The sequence below is a fragment of the Dermacentor silvarum genome, chromosome 11 (assembly GCF_013339745.2).
Source record: "Dermacentor silvarum isolate Dsil-2018 chromosome 11, BIME_Dsil_1.4, whole genome shotgun sequence".
In the NCBI taxonomy this organism is placed as follows: domain Eukaryota; kingdom Metazoa; phylum Arthropoda; class Arachnida; order Ixodida; family Ixodidae; genus Dermacentor; species Dermacentor silvarum.
Genome location: NC_051164.1, coordinates 52,339,610 through 52,355,810, shown reverse-complemented (window position 1 = coordinate 52,355,810; position 16,201 = coordinate 52,339,610). Strand labels below are relative to the sequence as shown.

The 16,201-nt window shown below is 47.6% G+C and overlaps 1 protein-coding gene across 2 annotated transcripts in view; it reads right to left on the bottom strand.

Moving 5' to 3' along the window:
* Positions 1-6,751: 6,751 nt before the first annotated feature.
* The window catches only part of LOC119433412 (ran-binding protein 3-like), a 150,768-nt gene continuing 141,318 nt past the window's right edge, over positions 6,752-16,201 (bottom strand). For both annotated transcript variants that reach the window (XM_049659417.1, XM_037700615.2), the window contains exon 12: positions 6,752-9,731. In XM_049659417.1, the coding sequence (XP_049515374.1) occupies positions 9,429-9,731 (303 nt within the window). In that variant the 3' untranslated portion in view covers positions 6,752-9,428. The remainder of the gene's footprint in view (positions 9,732-16,201) is intronic.

Here is a 16,201-nt window from a genome sequence, read left to right as displayed (position 1 = left end):
ATTAGTTATGCTATACGAATTGTAGCCGGTGAGTTTGCAATGCATGCGGCGCATGTTTGAGCCTACAATCTGCCTCGGAGATCGGTTAAGTACGTATAATACTTTGTTTCACGAATGTGCCCATATTGCAACATTCTCCATGTAGTAGTTCTGTTGGCTGCGGTTTAGAAGCAATCAGTAGTTAAGAAACGCACGCAATGATCTGGTAACAGCGTAGGTATCGTGCCGCTATGGAATAAGTTATGCTGTTATTCCTTTTACAAGCGTTCAAATTGTCTGCAGATACATTGCGCGACTACCTCGTTCGTTGGACGCTCGTTGGTTTTTGGTTGATGGTACCAGCTAGCACACCTTACAGTGTGAATCCCACTTATCTGGCGTGGTCGAGCAGCCATCTCCGGACTGCGCGAGCGTCCGGAAAGCTATAGGTTATATACTTAGCGGTAGCTGCTGGGCTATAGACCGGTTTGTTCTTTAACGCATGGACCGAGTATGCGGCCATGCCAATTAAGAGAATGAGCAAGCAAATTAAGAGGATGACTTAGCGAAGTAGACTACGCGAATTAAGGGGGTGACTAAGCGAATTAAGAGGGATGACTAAGCCAATCTTACTGTGGTGTTAGCCCGCCTTTTTTTCTTTGCCCAAGATGGCGATCAAACTGGACGATTGACCACTCTAGATAAGCCTTACTCCCGCTGTACAAGCCGCAAGGGGATGAAAACAAAAGTAAAATCTAGGGTTTTACGTGCCAGAACCACGATCTGATTATGTGGCACACCTTAATGGGGGCGGGGCACCTTAATCTAAGTTTACGAGGGGATCAAAGGCGATTTTTTTTTTTTTGTCTTGTATGGCCCCGTCCACGACACAATCACCGGTTTTGCGGAAATTTGTGTCCGCACAAATAGGCGTCGCATTATTAAGGCGAAAGCCTTACATATGTCTTATCATTCAGTCGACCTTCGAAGTCCTTGAGCAAAACGCGTCCAAGACACAAAAGGTACAAAAACTATCGTCAATGGCACATTGGTCTATTGTCAAGGTGCGCTAGAACGGACGCCAGGGACCGTCTCTGAACATTATATTCAGGACAGTCGCATAGAATATGTTCTAGCGTCTCCTCGCAGACAGGTATTGCAAAGAGCGGTCTCGGCCATTCCAATGAGAAATTAATAAGATTTCGTGAAAGCCACCCCTAGCCATAAGCAATAAAGCAGAGTGGCCTCTCTTCGGCGGAGTCCAGTTGGCATACAGAGATGCATCAAAGAGGGCAGGTGGTATTGATGATTGCTCCGGTTGGTCTGGCTGCTTGGTGTGCACCATAGAGAGAGCGTGATCTCCTGTGCAAGCACTCGAATTCTGCTGGCTGCGTCGGACCGTGAAAGTAGTATGGCCTCTCCCTGTGTGTCTTCAAGAGCTGCCCGAGCGGCATTATCGGCGTTTTCGTTCCCTATGACGCCGCAGTGACTTAGCAGCCACTGAAACGTCACGTGGTGTCCTTTCTCATGTGATGTATGGAGTAGGCATCTAATATCGAATACGAGCTGTTCGTATGGCCCGCGACGCAGAGCTGATAGTACAGATTGTAGGGCTGCCTTGGAGTCACTGAAGATTGACCATTGTCTAGGTGGTTCCCGATTGACTAAACAAAGTGCAGCTCTGCGCGCTGAACTTTGTCGACGACGAGGCCTTACCCGAGCGCGTTCATTCTGGATGGACTTCCATGAAATTTCTTTAAAATTACTATCTGTCCGTTACATCAGACATTGAATCGTTCATACCCCCTTAAGCAATGGCTCATAACCCAGTAAACGTGGCCTCCCCTTTACGACAACAGAAGCGAAGTGAAATTCTACGCTGGGATGATGAGCGGCAACGGAGCCAGCTGTGGATGAAGACGACAACGAACGCGGGAGCAGTGGCACGAGCGCGTTTGCGCGGCTGCGCCGAGGGGCGCCAACGAGCCAGCTGTGGAAGACGACGACGACGCTCGAGCCATTGCTGGTGATGATAGTTTTCGGCGTACAGGCGTGAGACGGACGAATCGGCTAGCCATCGCCGTACTATATTCTTCCTTTTACTACAAGCAATTCGTAGAAAAGGTTCACGACAGCCTGCACACGGTTGATGGAAGGTTGATGGATGGTTGCTTGCTCAGCGGACTGTGACAGTCCGCTGTGACAGGCCCCGCAGCCAGCACGCTGTGGTGCGTTATAAAAGCAGACACTGTGACACAACGTGACACTCCTATCATATCGCGTCATGCACTTTATATTACGGTAACTGCATTATGGTAATTGCGAAAATCGCATGACTCTCTCTTGTGGTTACGCGAAATAAGATGTTATTTTAATATGTGGTGGTTCTGATGCCATTACGGCGAATTTTGCCTCACAATTAAGTCGTGCGCTTTTGTACTCTGATTAGCCGCTACAATAGGAAAGCTGAAGTATGACATTATACGAAAAACATGTGTGACCCGGCACACTCTAGACGGATGACGTCATAGCACGGAGTTGAAAGGCGGCTATTATAATTTTTTTACTTCTCATTGTGGTGCGGTTAGCTTGATGCAAGAGTGGCGACAATTAACTGAAATAAAACTACCTAATGATTTTAGCTCCTCAAGTAATCACAACTTTTTCGCATCGCTGTCGTGCGCGTAACACCGCGCAAGGGCAATAAAAGTAATCCTGTGTGAAACAACCTGATGATCCTAATAACGTACTATTACAGTGGCCTAGCTTGCCTAATTGAACTCGTTATTCGCACTGTTTGCATTTCACTGCAATACAAGAAAAGAAAAATAAATGGAGCTGTAAAGAGCGCATCAATTGGTGGTGTAGAGTGCGCATTAGCTTGCTACTTGTCCTTCGTTGTACAGGAATACAGACTTTTTTTAAGACCAGTTCAAGATTCGCAGAGAATGCGGTATTAATAACTGGCGCAACAATATTAACAGAGTCGGCGGAGCACAAGCGAAACATACACAAAAAGCCCCGAGAAAGTGCCGAAACAGAGACTGTGTGGGTGAGTGCCAGTCCCCCATTGAATTGATAGTTTGCACTTCTTTCAAGTAAATGGAAACGTTGCGCGCATTTCGAGCGAAAATGGGGCATTGGAGGGCAATATAAGATCAGCTCACTGCAGTCAGCGCGTTTCATTACCAGAAAATCGGGCCAGATAGTTCACAGCGAAGTGCCTGACGCGTACTACCATAGCCTCCTCGATAAACTTTATCCAGGAGTTTATCAAGAAGGCTATGGTACTACGTACATTCCAATGCACGTCGTCGACCGCCTATCCAACGCGGCGACGGTGCTGCCCCTATAGTTCGATCTCGCGGCGAGTAGCTTGATGATCGGCACATGGCCTTCGAAAAGGGGCGCATGCGCAGAACGGTACTGCGCATGCGCGGACCGCTCTGGGCATGCGCAGTACTGTATTCGCTAGTTCTAGGGGAGCCCCAACGCTTGCGTCCACCTAATCTAAAACTCTGTTATACCAGCCCAGTAATCCCAAAAGTGTTTAACAGTTAGCTTTTCTTGGAATGTGCTTCCATCGCCGTCCGAAGCGCAGACCTTGGCAACGCGTGAAAAATGCTTGCCGATTGTGCGTGGATAATTGCGCTTTAACCGGACTTCTTGCATTCAAGAGTTCGAAATACGGTCCGGTGCTCTTCGTGGAGAGCAGCCTCACCGCTTCTTACCACCGCGAAATGCCCAGCAGTTTAAACGAATGGGAAAAGTCGCAGGACACTCTTGTTGCCGAAACGATGGAGGCCTACATTGGAGCACCTACCTCACCGGCGGACATGGGTATGGGCAAGCACCCGATGCTGCGTGCGCTTCCACCAATGAGAGACGAGTTTGGTCACGTGACGCAGAGCTTCGGCCGTTTCCTGCAAGACCACCGGATAGTATCGCTCTCCGCGCATCTTTGCGAGTCGGTGACGGCGCGGGCGTTAGTCGCCGAGATCGGGAGCGAAGGCGGATAGCCCGCACCACTGCTAAACATTCGCGTTACACGCTCGTAACCATCGTTTGATTTTAAAGACGATAGCCTTTCTTCAGCTACCTAAACGCGAAAAACTTGTCTGTCGCCCGATTCACCGCCGGCCAAAACCAACCAAGCTACTAGCACTGGTGGCACGGGGTCATACACGTCAACATTATACAGCGCAAAGGAAACCTAAGGCCTATTTGAGGCAAAATATATGTACATAACCGTGATACGCAGCGTTCATTTAATTAAGAATACACAGTAGACTGATTTTTACGTTAGCAAATGAAAAATCAACGCGTTAGAAACTGTGTCGAAGAGATGTTACGCTTTAAAAACAAGCCGACTGAAGCCGCAGCTCTGTAGCTGGCTTTAAGCCAACAGTAATAAAAGGTCCCAACAGATGGCGCGAGAGCAGGGCGAACGCGGGAAACGAATTGAATACAGCAAAACCTCCATTGCATTCATCATGGGAGGAGTGAGATGGGAGGGAAGAGTGGGAGGGTAGAGATGAGAGGGTGTTAGGTATCAGGGGCGGCAGAACAGTATCATCTTTCGACGTCATTTGCAGCCAAGCAGGCAGATATGTGGTCAATTTTTTTGTTTACGCTATTGCCGTCTAGACACTTTAATCCCCTTAGGTTCTCTGAAAGAGATAGTCACCAGGGGGGGTATTCTGTAAGAGTCCACAAGGTGGACTCTTACAGAATAGCCCCCTAGGTTTGCGCAGCGGTGCCTTGATCACGTGACGACGACAGCCTCTGGAATGTACGACACCGACGTACACACAAAAACGGTTACAAATCCTAATAAGAGCCTGCATGCTCTTCTCTATGGAGCGACTAATCACGTATTCTACTGGTCGTTTCACAGAGCTCTGGCAACGCTCCAAAGCTTCTATAAAAGAGCAACAAAGCTTTACTGCTAGCACATGCAGGCTAAGTCTAATTATCTCTGATAGATCATTTGGCTTCGGTAATACAGCTTTGAAGCCACCTTATATCAACTTTGACCATTGCCACAGCGCTCTAAAATGACCAGTTGCATATGCCAGAAGCTACTCGCAAACCCTGGTTAGTTACATTGATATCTTGTTGCGAGTAGGCAAATAGCAAGACCCTGCACTAGGAAACTTTTGAAAACTCACTTCATGATGCGACTCTTTAGATCCAGGTCCATTCAATTGCCTGCACTTTCTCAACTATACATGACGTCACAGATATGGCTCCTGTGGCACACAATTGAACAGCCAGCAGTACTGTGCACAGCAAGCGAGTACAGCAGTAAGGAGGCTCATGGCTCTTTCTAAAAGGTTCTTTTTCATTTTTTTTTCAAGCTGCAGCACCATATACTCCCTGGAGATTTTGAAGGTCTGGCATCCGCTGCCAGACAGGCAATGTGTGGAAGCTATTAAGTACTGCAGTTTAGGTCTCACTCCGTGTGCTTCACAGTACAGTTTTCGTATCAGAAACCTTTTCGACAGTGTAACTAAAGCATATATTACAACAACTTCTGCACGTGAAGGTACGTAATACTGCACATTACTTGAGCCCCTTAATGCTTCCAGCATGAGGCATACTAAGGTTTAGTCACGAGTACAAGCAGTGAGCAGTGGCCACTGATCACAGGAATGCGTCGCTCTCCAATCCTTCGGAGGTAAATAGGTTCAGGTCTCTGATGGCTTCCATGTTATGGTGTTGCACTGCGAAGCAGGAGATCGCGGAATAATTCCCGGCCACCACGGCCGCATTTCGATGGGGTGAAATTCGAAAATACCCGGGTACTTAGATTTAGGTGCACGTTAAAGAACCCCAGGTGGTCCATATTATTCCGGAGTCCACTACTACGGGTTGCCTCATAATCAGATCGTGGTTTTGGCACGTAAAACTCCATTATTTGTTTTTTATGTAGATGCCATATTTTGCGACATAAAAACACAATACATTTGACACTCAATTTTCTTTCGTATACTAAGTGACACACTGTTTCTTGGTTGCAAATGCTAGTAGTGAGATGAATCCGTGTAGCCTTCGTATAGTGTTCAGTCAGTCGATGCGAAAGTGCCACTATTCCAAACACTGGTCCAATGACGAGCGTTTTCTTTTTCCATGGCACATACAGCTCTAATAACAGCCAGAACCAAGCTTTTAATAGTTATCTCAAGACCTCACAACCACCGTGCCAAAACCCATTTCTTGCTACTGTGCATTGTTCTGAGCAGCCCGGGAAATCTGCACAGACAAGAACAGAGTTATTCAACTCATTGCCGAGCTTATAACCACGGAGAAGTGAAAGCACTAGAAGGGAGTACTACGTAACTAAAGTGAAGCCAACAAAAGTTGGCCCAACATGTGATCATGTCGTGGTAAGTTTGTTTTCTTCTGCCGTTTCAGGCTGCACTCCGCGCACGATCTTCCGAAAAGACAACAGCTGCAACAGCAACGTGCAGCTGCAGCACTCGCGCATTGCAAGAAAGATGATAAATGCTTAAGTCGCAATGAACAACAAAAGCCGAACAGGCATATCAGGAAAAAAATTTGCACAGAGCAGTTGGCAAAGCACCTGAACAACTGCCTGTCGAATAAGAGCAACCGGGAACCAAGTACACTGTTCCTAATCTACCGAGCAAAAGGTCCCTTGCTGGGCATAATTTTTGCTTGGGATGGAAGTCGTTAGTCATTTCATATGAAGGTCACCACACAAGGCATTCTTGCTTTAGGACAGCAAAATGTATTGTTCAGAACAAGGTTTGTTGAGTTACATTGTCACGTCTGCTTTATTTTCAAACAATGTGTTCATACTACAGAAAAGTTCACTATACAGATGCCACTGGGCTGCATGAAAAACGGGCAGCTTTACGGCAATGCATTTAGTTACATGACGCATCAACGGTCCAAATAAAAAGAATATTTTAACAAAACCTGAATAAACTGACTGTGGGTTTGACCCTGCATGGCATGCAGCAAAACACATTTAACACCCATGAGAAAGGTGGTGTCAGCTCACTCAAAAAAAAAAAAAAAGAAAACACGAAATGCTCGCACAACAACAAATCAAGCGAACAATAAACTGCGCTGCAACGTAGGCTTGAAGGCAAGAGGAACCACTTCTTTCACAAATAGGACTTCGGACTAAATTTGCAAGAAGCCTGTCTTTTAAGTTGCTTTGCCATGAGACGGAAAATGCCGCGAATGAAAACACAAAAGCAGATCAGAGTTGGCGGGTAATCCTTAATACTAGCTGGGAGGAGCATTTGCTGAACAAGGGCTGCTTTTCCGATTGTTTATGTACACAATGCTTAAATGACCAACGCTATGTCAATGAAATTCATTCCCAATGACTGCCTTGCCTGATTTCCAGCCAATCCACAGCCAAAAGAAGCCACTGCAAACTCTCGGCCAAAACCACACGCAGGCGATGTCAAACTCGGCAGAGAAATCAAGCATTATAGTACACTTTTGCCAACGAAGCAGCGACGCATTACCATTTACAGGGCGGTCGATCCTTGGCCACATTCAAGCCGAACGCAATGGCACGGCCAAGCTCGGCCCTAGAACAGCACTCGTGACAACCTCAGCTGCAACAAACTGGCAGCTACTGAACCACTGCAAGACTTCTTGAAGCCAACAAGCTGCTGACCGCAGCAGATCACATTCTGGCAGGGCACAGCCAATCGAAGCCGATAGCGCGCAATGCACATAGTTGCATAACAGTTCGGAAACTTGTGGCACACTAGAGAAAAGAAGTAGTTGATGCGTTGCAAGAACATTTCATCGTGAAGTTGCACAGAAACGGACAACACAGGCAAAGCTCAGCTTTCTGAAAGCTCTACTCCGCTTAAAGTTGCAAGGAGAACAAAAAAAAACGAACAACATATGTCACTTGTCTCCAAGAGACAGTCGGAGCGCGCCCACACAGTGGGTAAGAAGGGGACCCTTGTATGCCCTTTTTGGATTTGAGAATCCCAGAACATTAAAGCAGGAAGGAAAAAAAAAAAACGCAACACAAACTGCATAAAAAAAGATTGGCAAAGCAATTACACAACAGTCATGCAACTGCACACCAAAACAGCAGGAAGAGATGGGAGAGATTGCATGGCGTGATTTGGGCGCCCCAACGGTTTTTCGCAGGAAACGCTGCACAAAACAGCAGAACAATGGCGTCTGAGGCCAGTTACACTAACCATTATTGACGTGCACAAGTAGTTCAGTCGACTCACGCATGCTCGAGATGTGGCTGTAGGGGCTGGTTAGCAGAAATCCATTCTTCTTCGAACAATCGTGTAATGCGCAAAAGGAAGAAATAGTGACAAATGGGCGTTTCAAACTACGTAACAAGCTCGTGCTCATCTAGCTCTGGGATGTTGTTGCTCGTCTGTTACATTCTTAGCTTTTCTTACAAATTTACACAGCGTAGGCTTGGAGCAAGATGACATGTAGACTTGCATAACGTTGAGTTCAATGGAAGCGGTGATTTGGTTAGGGGTTGCTGATGTAGAAAATATTGCAGCCAAATTGCGGTCTAACCCCAACTGCGGACTTCCAAACACCACAAGTCACGCAGGTCTCCTGCACGCCACCGCATTTGGTTATCAGTACTGTTGCATCCGTGTGTGTCCTGCTAGAACTGAAATCTGTTCTAACTTCCGTGCTGTGGTTACACAGACCATATTGTTGTAATATAACTGGTGCAGATTCTGAGACGAAATAACAAGACAGTATAGAAAAAAAAAGGAGGGAAACGAGTAAAGGCTGCATAGTATAAAAAATGCTACAAAGAAAGCATTGTCCTCATCATGTGAGGAACAAAGTGGACGAGGCAATGGTCAGACTCTAGATCAATCCATTTCATAGATAGCACTTTCAGCGGACACTGACTTGCCAATCATGCAAGCAAAGTGCCCTGTCGCTACGGTGAAATGTTATGCTGGATGCCACGTGACACGGATGTGAAAGCATCTCTGAGAATGATCAATAAAGAATGCCCCCCCCCCCTCCTAGAATTTCTCCTTTAGGAGGAAAAAGAAAAATACGACTTGTTCAGCATTACAACCATGCGAATCTCAATGGTGATATAAAATAAAACAAGAGAACCCTAATGAGAAACAAATCACAAGAAGGTCTTCTGTAAGGTGCACCGTCTCGGTCCTTGCCTGGTACACGTTTGCTTCTGCTAGAGTTTTGAGCTCAGAATTCTAGCACCGCCTTCACAGCTTGCCGAAGCCCTTTTGGCCTCACGACCCTCCCCAAGGACTAATTTGGGCAGGCAAGAATTGTCCAACTCAAGCCAATCAAACATCTCCGCACCACTAACCGTTGGGGAGCCCAAACTCAGTAAACACTAGCAATGGCTTCACCACTTCACCCACGCTCTTCTGCCCCTCACTGCCTCGTCGAAGAGTGTTTCACAGGCGTGGAGACAACGCCTATCCCTTGTCTTCCGCGCTGCTCTCACATTCCGCCGTTGCAACCGAGTCCTCTCCGTGGCTGCTGTCCGGGAGGCTTCCGTCGGACTCCTGCAGACGGGGCCGTTTCGACTGTGGTGCTCCGTCGTCCTCCAGACTTCCCACAGACTCCGGAAATGACGACGAGCTGTCCGCAGATGGCGGCAGTCCCTGCATAGCTGCTGGCATGGGTGACACACCGCTGCCACTGTCTTCCGCAGCCTTGAGCGATGCTACACGGCATTCGAGTGCACCATAGAGTTGCTCGGCATCCTTGCCATTGGCCTGCAAAATCACAAAATTCACCCACACACATTGCAGCACTGTTTAAGGCCAAGCACTAGTATTGTTGTCATTGCTTCACGTCAAATTCGGTATGCCCCAAGCATAAAAAGACCCCTCTCTTGCATGATTAAAAGTACACATGCAATGTACTCTAGCAGCTAATGCAGGAAGCTGGCAGCATCGGTGACGTGGCCTATAAGGTCATTGGCTGCTGCTCTCTATCCATTGTCTATCCACCGCGTAACAGAATTCCTATCACTTTTCATTCCGTCACTCACTGCGTGAGTCTACCTTCTCAAGTTTCGCAGAAAGAAGGCTGCCCACCCAAAAGTTTATGCAGCTTAGTTTTGGGGGAGCCTACATCGTGTACAGTGAATGAGAAAGTGCGTGGAATCATCGCCTAAGTTTTACTAACAGGCGGCAGAAAACAAGTGAAAGCAGAGCTAAATAGAGCCCCTGTTTATTAGCGTGTAATCAGCAAAGCCAGAAGAGCCTGCAATAGCACAGCTGCACGAGGTTTCAAGCCCTGGTTGGTCACCTGGTCAGATTGGAAGAAGGCAACATGAATGAGCCTTTCATTGCCAGTACTCTTCCATGCAAACTTGCATGGAAGAGCACTGGCAATGCAAAGCTCGCTCGATTGAGCACTGGCAGGCAAAGCTCGCTTGCAACTTTGTACCACGTGGGGTAACCCACCAATGAGCTTCGACTAAGTTGGTCCAAGGCACACCTCCGAAACACAACAAATAAAGCAAATAGATTTCATTATAACGGGGGTGTCACTGGAGCTCCCAGTGTCTAAAATGAAAGGGTCAACTCTCGTTAATTCAACAAATCGGACAATTCTGACTCTCCCTCTCGCCCCGACAAGCGTATGCGTCATTTCATGGCATCAAACTCTCGTTATCTCAGTTCTTATCTATTCCGCCACGCACAGGTTAATTCTACCAACTCTAGGAGTGCCGCGCAGAGCGTTGAAAAATGTGCAAGGCAAAAGCGGTGCTAGCATGCAACCGAAATGAAACGACCGAGTCCGCATTGTCATAGTCATAAGCGGGGACCGTATGGGAACAACAGGAATGTATTGCCCCTTTTTATTCTTGAGTTATACCGTTGTGCATCGCACCGCATTGGCCACGTGCCCTCGGAATTACATAATTGCTATCCACAATTGCGATGATAGTGACCACGGATTGGTCTGCAGCAGTTGCCGTGAACAGTAGTTAATTTTGATTCAGTCCAAGGTGCACACAATACAGTAGAAACCTGCTGTTACGTTTCCGGGTGCTGCATTTCCCCGGCTGTTACGTCGTTTTCGGCCGGTCTCGGCACAGCTCCCATAGATCCCAATGCATCGGTAACCCCGCTGTTGCGTCACAACTGTGGGACCATTCCCGCATCCGTTCCAGCGGCCATTTTGACTTTTCATGTCGCTTGGCTTGGTGGCTGGACAATGGCATTGGCCGCCCAAAGTGCCGGGGGCAACACCTATGACGTATTTTCGATTCCCGCCAGCAAAAGCATGGCCCTTGAGATCTGTATTTGCTATCTAAAGCTGGTGTCTATTACACATTGTGGCCCTAAAATTAGTTTTGGCGCATAGATGTTCTGTATAAAGTCCAAGGGCGGTAACACCGTCGCCGCATGCTGTATGTGCGAGTGAAAGCGTGCGAGGGAGCCGACGGCCGCGTCTAAATCTCGGGCGCGCAGGAAAGAAAAGCAGGGAGGGAGCACGCCTTCTTCCATTGAGCTCGAGGCACCAGCGAGGGAGCTAAGGGGGAGAGGGAGGGATAGTGAGCGACGTTGTACTCTAGCATCAACTGCATACTGCGCGGCGATACGCGGGCTGTATCTTGAAAGCGATCTGTGTTGGGGGCAGAGTATTGGCAGTGTAGGTGCGTCGGCGGCTAGTAGCTTTGTGCGTGCTGTGTGTTCTCGGCACTCAGTTTGCGTTGAAGCTATAGACAACAGCACGAAGGTCACATCACTCACTGCTGCTGCCGCGCTTCCTCACGATAGCGTTTTGAGAGTGTGTACGCACTCATCGAGTGTGATGTGTTCATGTTTGCCTGTGCGCGCTGACACCATGCTTGTTAATATAGTTAATAAGCAAGTTTACAAGTTTATATAGCCGATAACACTACTATCCTTACACTGTATAGTCGTCTACTAATTTGCTATCACAATCGATGCTTCGGTTACAACTTTTTTTCACACGTAAGAATTAAAATAATATTGTGCGCAGTGCAACACTACTCTCATTTCTTAATTTTTCCTATTTCTCGGCTCTTACGTTTCCCGGCTCTTACTTTCTTTTTTACGGTCCCGTGAAATATCAGCAGGGTTCTACTGCATCATAAGCACAGTGGACACCGCTGGGGATAAAAAGCAATTCTATTGCAACCTGCAGACTGGTGCAAAACCGTTAGCTACATCGCGACAGACTATCTGTTGCCGAGCAGCTTGCTGGTGAAAAAATAATCCAGATGTGCGCGAACGGCGGAAAGCACGTCTACTTGGATAGAGATGCGGGTCTCACGCAACTACTGCGCTGCAAAGGAAGTCACAAGGTCCTCATCGCTGCGAATGCTTGGCAGTCACGAGCTGACAAGAATTGAATCTTCAAAGCCGATTCTGTGGAAACAAGAGCTGTGGATTTCTTCCGTAAATGAAGATACCGTATTTATTCGAATCTAGGCCGATAGTTTTTTTCAAATAATCACATACGAAACTCTAGGGTCGGCTTAGATTTGAGGATTTAAAAAAATGCGCCAGTTTTTAACTGAAACTGATAAATATGGTGCATAGTTAGCGCCATCTAGAAAAGTCAGTATCTCAGCCGCTACTAGCCGCGCCAGTAGCCAACTGAAGTACACGAGCGACGTCGCCATTTTGACCTGCGTCGTATCGGTAGTATCGGTGTGGTGCAGCATCGGCGCGCGGTGTGGCGTTATCGTAATGGCACCAAATGGGCGATGCCACTATAGTGCCGCTTTCTAAACGAACTGTATTTACTCGAATCTAACGCGCACTTTCAACACGACCCTAAATCTGCGTCGGCATTTCAAAATGGCCGCCTCGCACGCGCGTCGAGCCTAGCTACCGTAGCATGCGGAAGCTTCCTCCGTGTGCTGCAGTACACGTGCTTAGGCAATAGTCTACCGTCTGTCTTCATGTTCTCAGCGTCTGCTCTATCAGCATGAAGTACCGAGTTCATCATGATGCCGCATTTAAAAAAAAAGTGATCATCTGTGCGGAGACGGACAGAAATCGGGCCGCATCACGGGCGTTCGGAGAATCTGAAACTTGCGAGCGGCACTGGCGCAAACAGACGGAGAGGATTTTCGCCAGCAAAGCAATGCGGAACGGTTTCAGTGAACCGAAGCAGGACGTAATCAGCGACGATCCACTCCGGCGATACGATCGCCTTGGCCCTATCTTGAAAGCAATCTGCGACAGGTAAAGTCAGTCGCGCGCCGTGTTTTCGCCGCATTGAAGCGAGAGGCATGCTAGCACGAAGGCGCGCTTCGTCTCCAGCGTTCTGACAGTTCGTTTCCGCAGTCAACGAGCGAGATGTGTTCATGTTTGCTTGTGCGCGCGTGACACCGTGATTGTTAATAGCGGTCTACTGATTTGCTATCGCATTCGATGCATCACCTTTCGGGTGAAACTGCGACTTTTTTTTTATTCATCACAACTTCAGTGCATGAAGAACCTCGTTCATATGTTTTTATGAAACATATGAAAGAGGTTCTGCTGTACTTACACTGAAACATAAAATCAAATTTTTGGGATGGGAAAAAGAAATGCTCTAATTGACTGTATCTCAAACTATAGAATGTAGCAAGAGAACACAACATATAAGCTCACTACTCAACATACCGTATTTACTCGAATCTAGGCCGACTCCCATTCTAAGCCGACCCCCCAAAAGTTCGAAGTCAGAAAAAAAAAACTTACCTCGAATGTAGGCCGAACGAAAAAGCGAGGACAGCATTCGCAAAATGAAACAGCATTTATTAAATTTGAACATGCCGAGCTCATTCTATGTCACCATCGCTGCTAGCCTCGTCGCTACCTTCCTTACTGCTGACATCTTCAAACAGTGCGCTATATTCAGTACCACCCAGCGCATTAGAGATGCTGCATTTTTGGAAGGAGCGCACGTTGCGGCGCTCGCAAAAACCATCTCCCGTGGCCCCCTCCAACGACAGACCGATGCCGAAGTTCCGCCCGGCTTGAACGTTTGACGATGCCTCTGCGGCTAGCACAACTACCGTATTTACTCGATTCTCAGGCTTCCTCGATTGCAACGCGCACCCGTTTTCCATGAGGAAAAAAAGGCCTTTACCAGTACCGTGCACCTCATGCTTTCAAACAGAAATACAACTTTCTGTCATTTGGAAAAATAGATTTCCTCCCGATGCACTGAAGTTGCGATGAATAAAAAAAAGTCGCAGTTTCGCCCGAAAGGCGATGCATCGAATGCGATAGCAAATTAGAAGACTGCTATTAACAAGCACGGTGTCACGCACGCACAAGCAAACATGAACACATCTCGCTCGTTGACCGAGGAAACGAACTGTCAGAACGCTGGAGACGAAGCGCGCCTTCGTGCTAGCATGCCTCTCGCTTCAACGCAGCGAAAACACGGCGCGTGGCGGACTTTACCCGTCTTACCCGCCGCAGATGGCTTTCAAGATAGGGCCAAGGCGATCGTATCGCCGGAGTGGATCGTCGCACATTACGTCCTGCTTCGGTCCACTGAAACCGTTCGGCATTACTTTGCTGGCGAAAATTCTCTCCTTCTGTTTGCGCCAATCCCGCTCGCAAGTTTCGGATTCTCCGAACGCCCGTGATGCGGCCCGATTTCCGTCCGTCTCCGCACAGATGATCACTTTCCTTTTAAATGCGGCATCATGATGAACTCGGTACTTCATGCTGATAGATAGAGTAGACGCTGAGAACGTGAAGACAGACGGTAGACTATTGCCTAAGCACATGTACTGCAGCGCACGGAGGAAGCTTCCGCATGCTACGGTAGCTAGGCTCGACGCGCGTGCGAGGCGGCCATTTTGAAATGCCGACGCAGATTTAGGGTCGTGTTGAAAGTGCGCGTTAGATTCGAGTAAATACAGTTCGTTTAGAAAGCGGCACTATAGTGGCATCGCCCATTTGGTGCCATTACGATAACGCCACACCGCGCGCCGATGCTGCACAACACCGATACTACCGATACGACGCAGGTCAAAATGGCGACGTCACTCGTGTACTTCAGTTGGCTACTGGCCCGGCTAGTAGCGGCTGCGATACTGACTTCTCTAGATGGCGCTAACTATGCACCATATTTATCAGTTTCAGTTAAAAACGGGCGCGTTTTTTTAAATCCTCGAATCTAAGCCGACCCTAGAGTTTCGTATGTGATTATTTGAAAAAAACTATCGGCCTAGATTTGAATAAATACGGTATTTCTGTTTGAAAGCATGAGGTGCGCGGTACTGGTAAGGGACTTTTTTTTTTTTCCTCACGGAAAACGGGTGCGCGTTACAATCGAAGCGTGAGAATCAAGTAAATACGGTAGTTGTGCTAGCTGTAGAGGCATCGTCAAACGTTCAAGCCGGGCGGAACTTCGGCATCGGTCTGTCTTGGAGGGGGCCACGGGAGATGGTTTTTGCATGCGCCGCAACGTGCGCTCCTTCCAAAAATGCAGCATCTCTAATGCGCGGGATGGTACTGAATATAGCGCACTGTTTGAATATGTCAGCAGTAAGGAAGATAGCGACGAGGCTAGCAGCGATGGTGACATAGAATGAGCTCGGAATGTTCAAATTTAATAAATGCTGCTTCATTTTGCGAATGCTGTCCTCGCTATTTCGTTCGGCCTACATTCGAGGTAAGTTCTTTTTTTTTCTGACTTCGAACTTTTGGGGGGTCGGCTTAGAATCGGAGTCGGCCTAGATTCGAGTAAATACGGTATGTTGAGTAGTGAGCTTATATGTTGTGTTCTCTTGCTACATTCTATAGTTTGAGATACAGTCAATTAGAGCATTTCTTTTTCCCATCCCAAAAATTTGATTTTATGTTTCAGTGTAAGTACAGCAGAACCTCGTTCATATGTTTCATAAAAAGAAATGCGAGAAACGATGTACTAACAGGGAAAACGTATCGTCTGAAGCGACTGAAGAATCTGGCAGACTCAACTGCACTTGACATCTACACAAGGCAAAGCGTTGCGCAAGCTGTTGAAGCACAAGACACGCGCACACTGAGCTGGAGGTGCCCAAGCGGTCCAAGGACTCACATTGTCGTTCTTGCAGCTTCGGCAAGCTTATATTCGCACTCCTCGAATTCGGTCTGGGTCAGCAGTTTCTTCGAGTGGGGCATTTTGGCGGGAAATTTTGACATGTCAAATTGGCGCAAATGTTGTGGCATAATACGCCAACGTGCGTTGAGCTGGTGCGAATTGACGA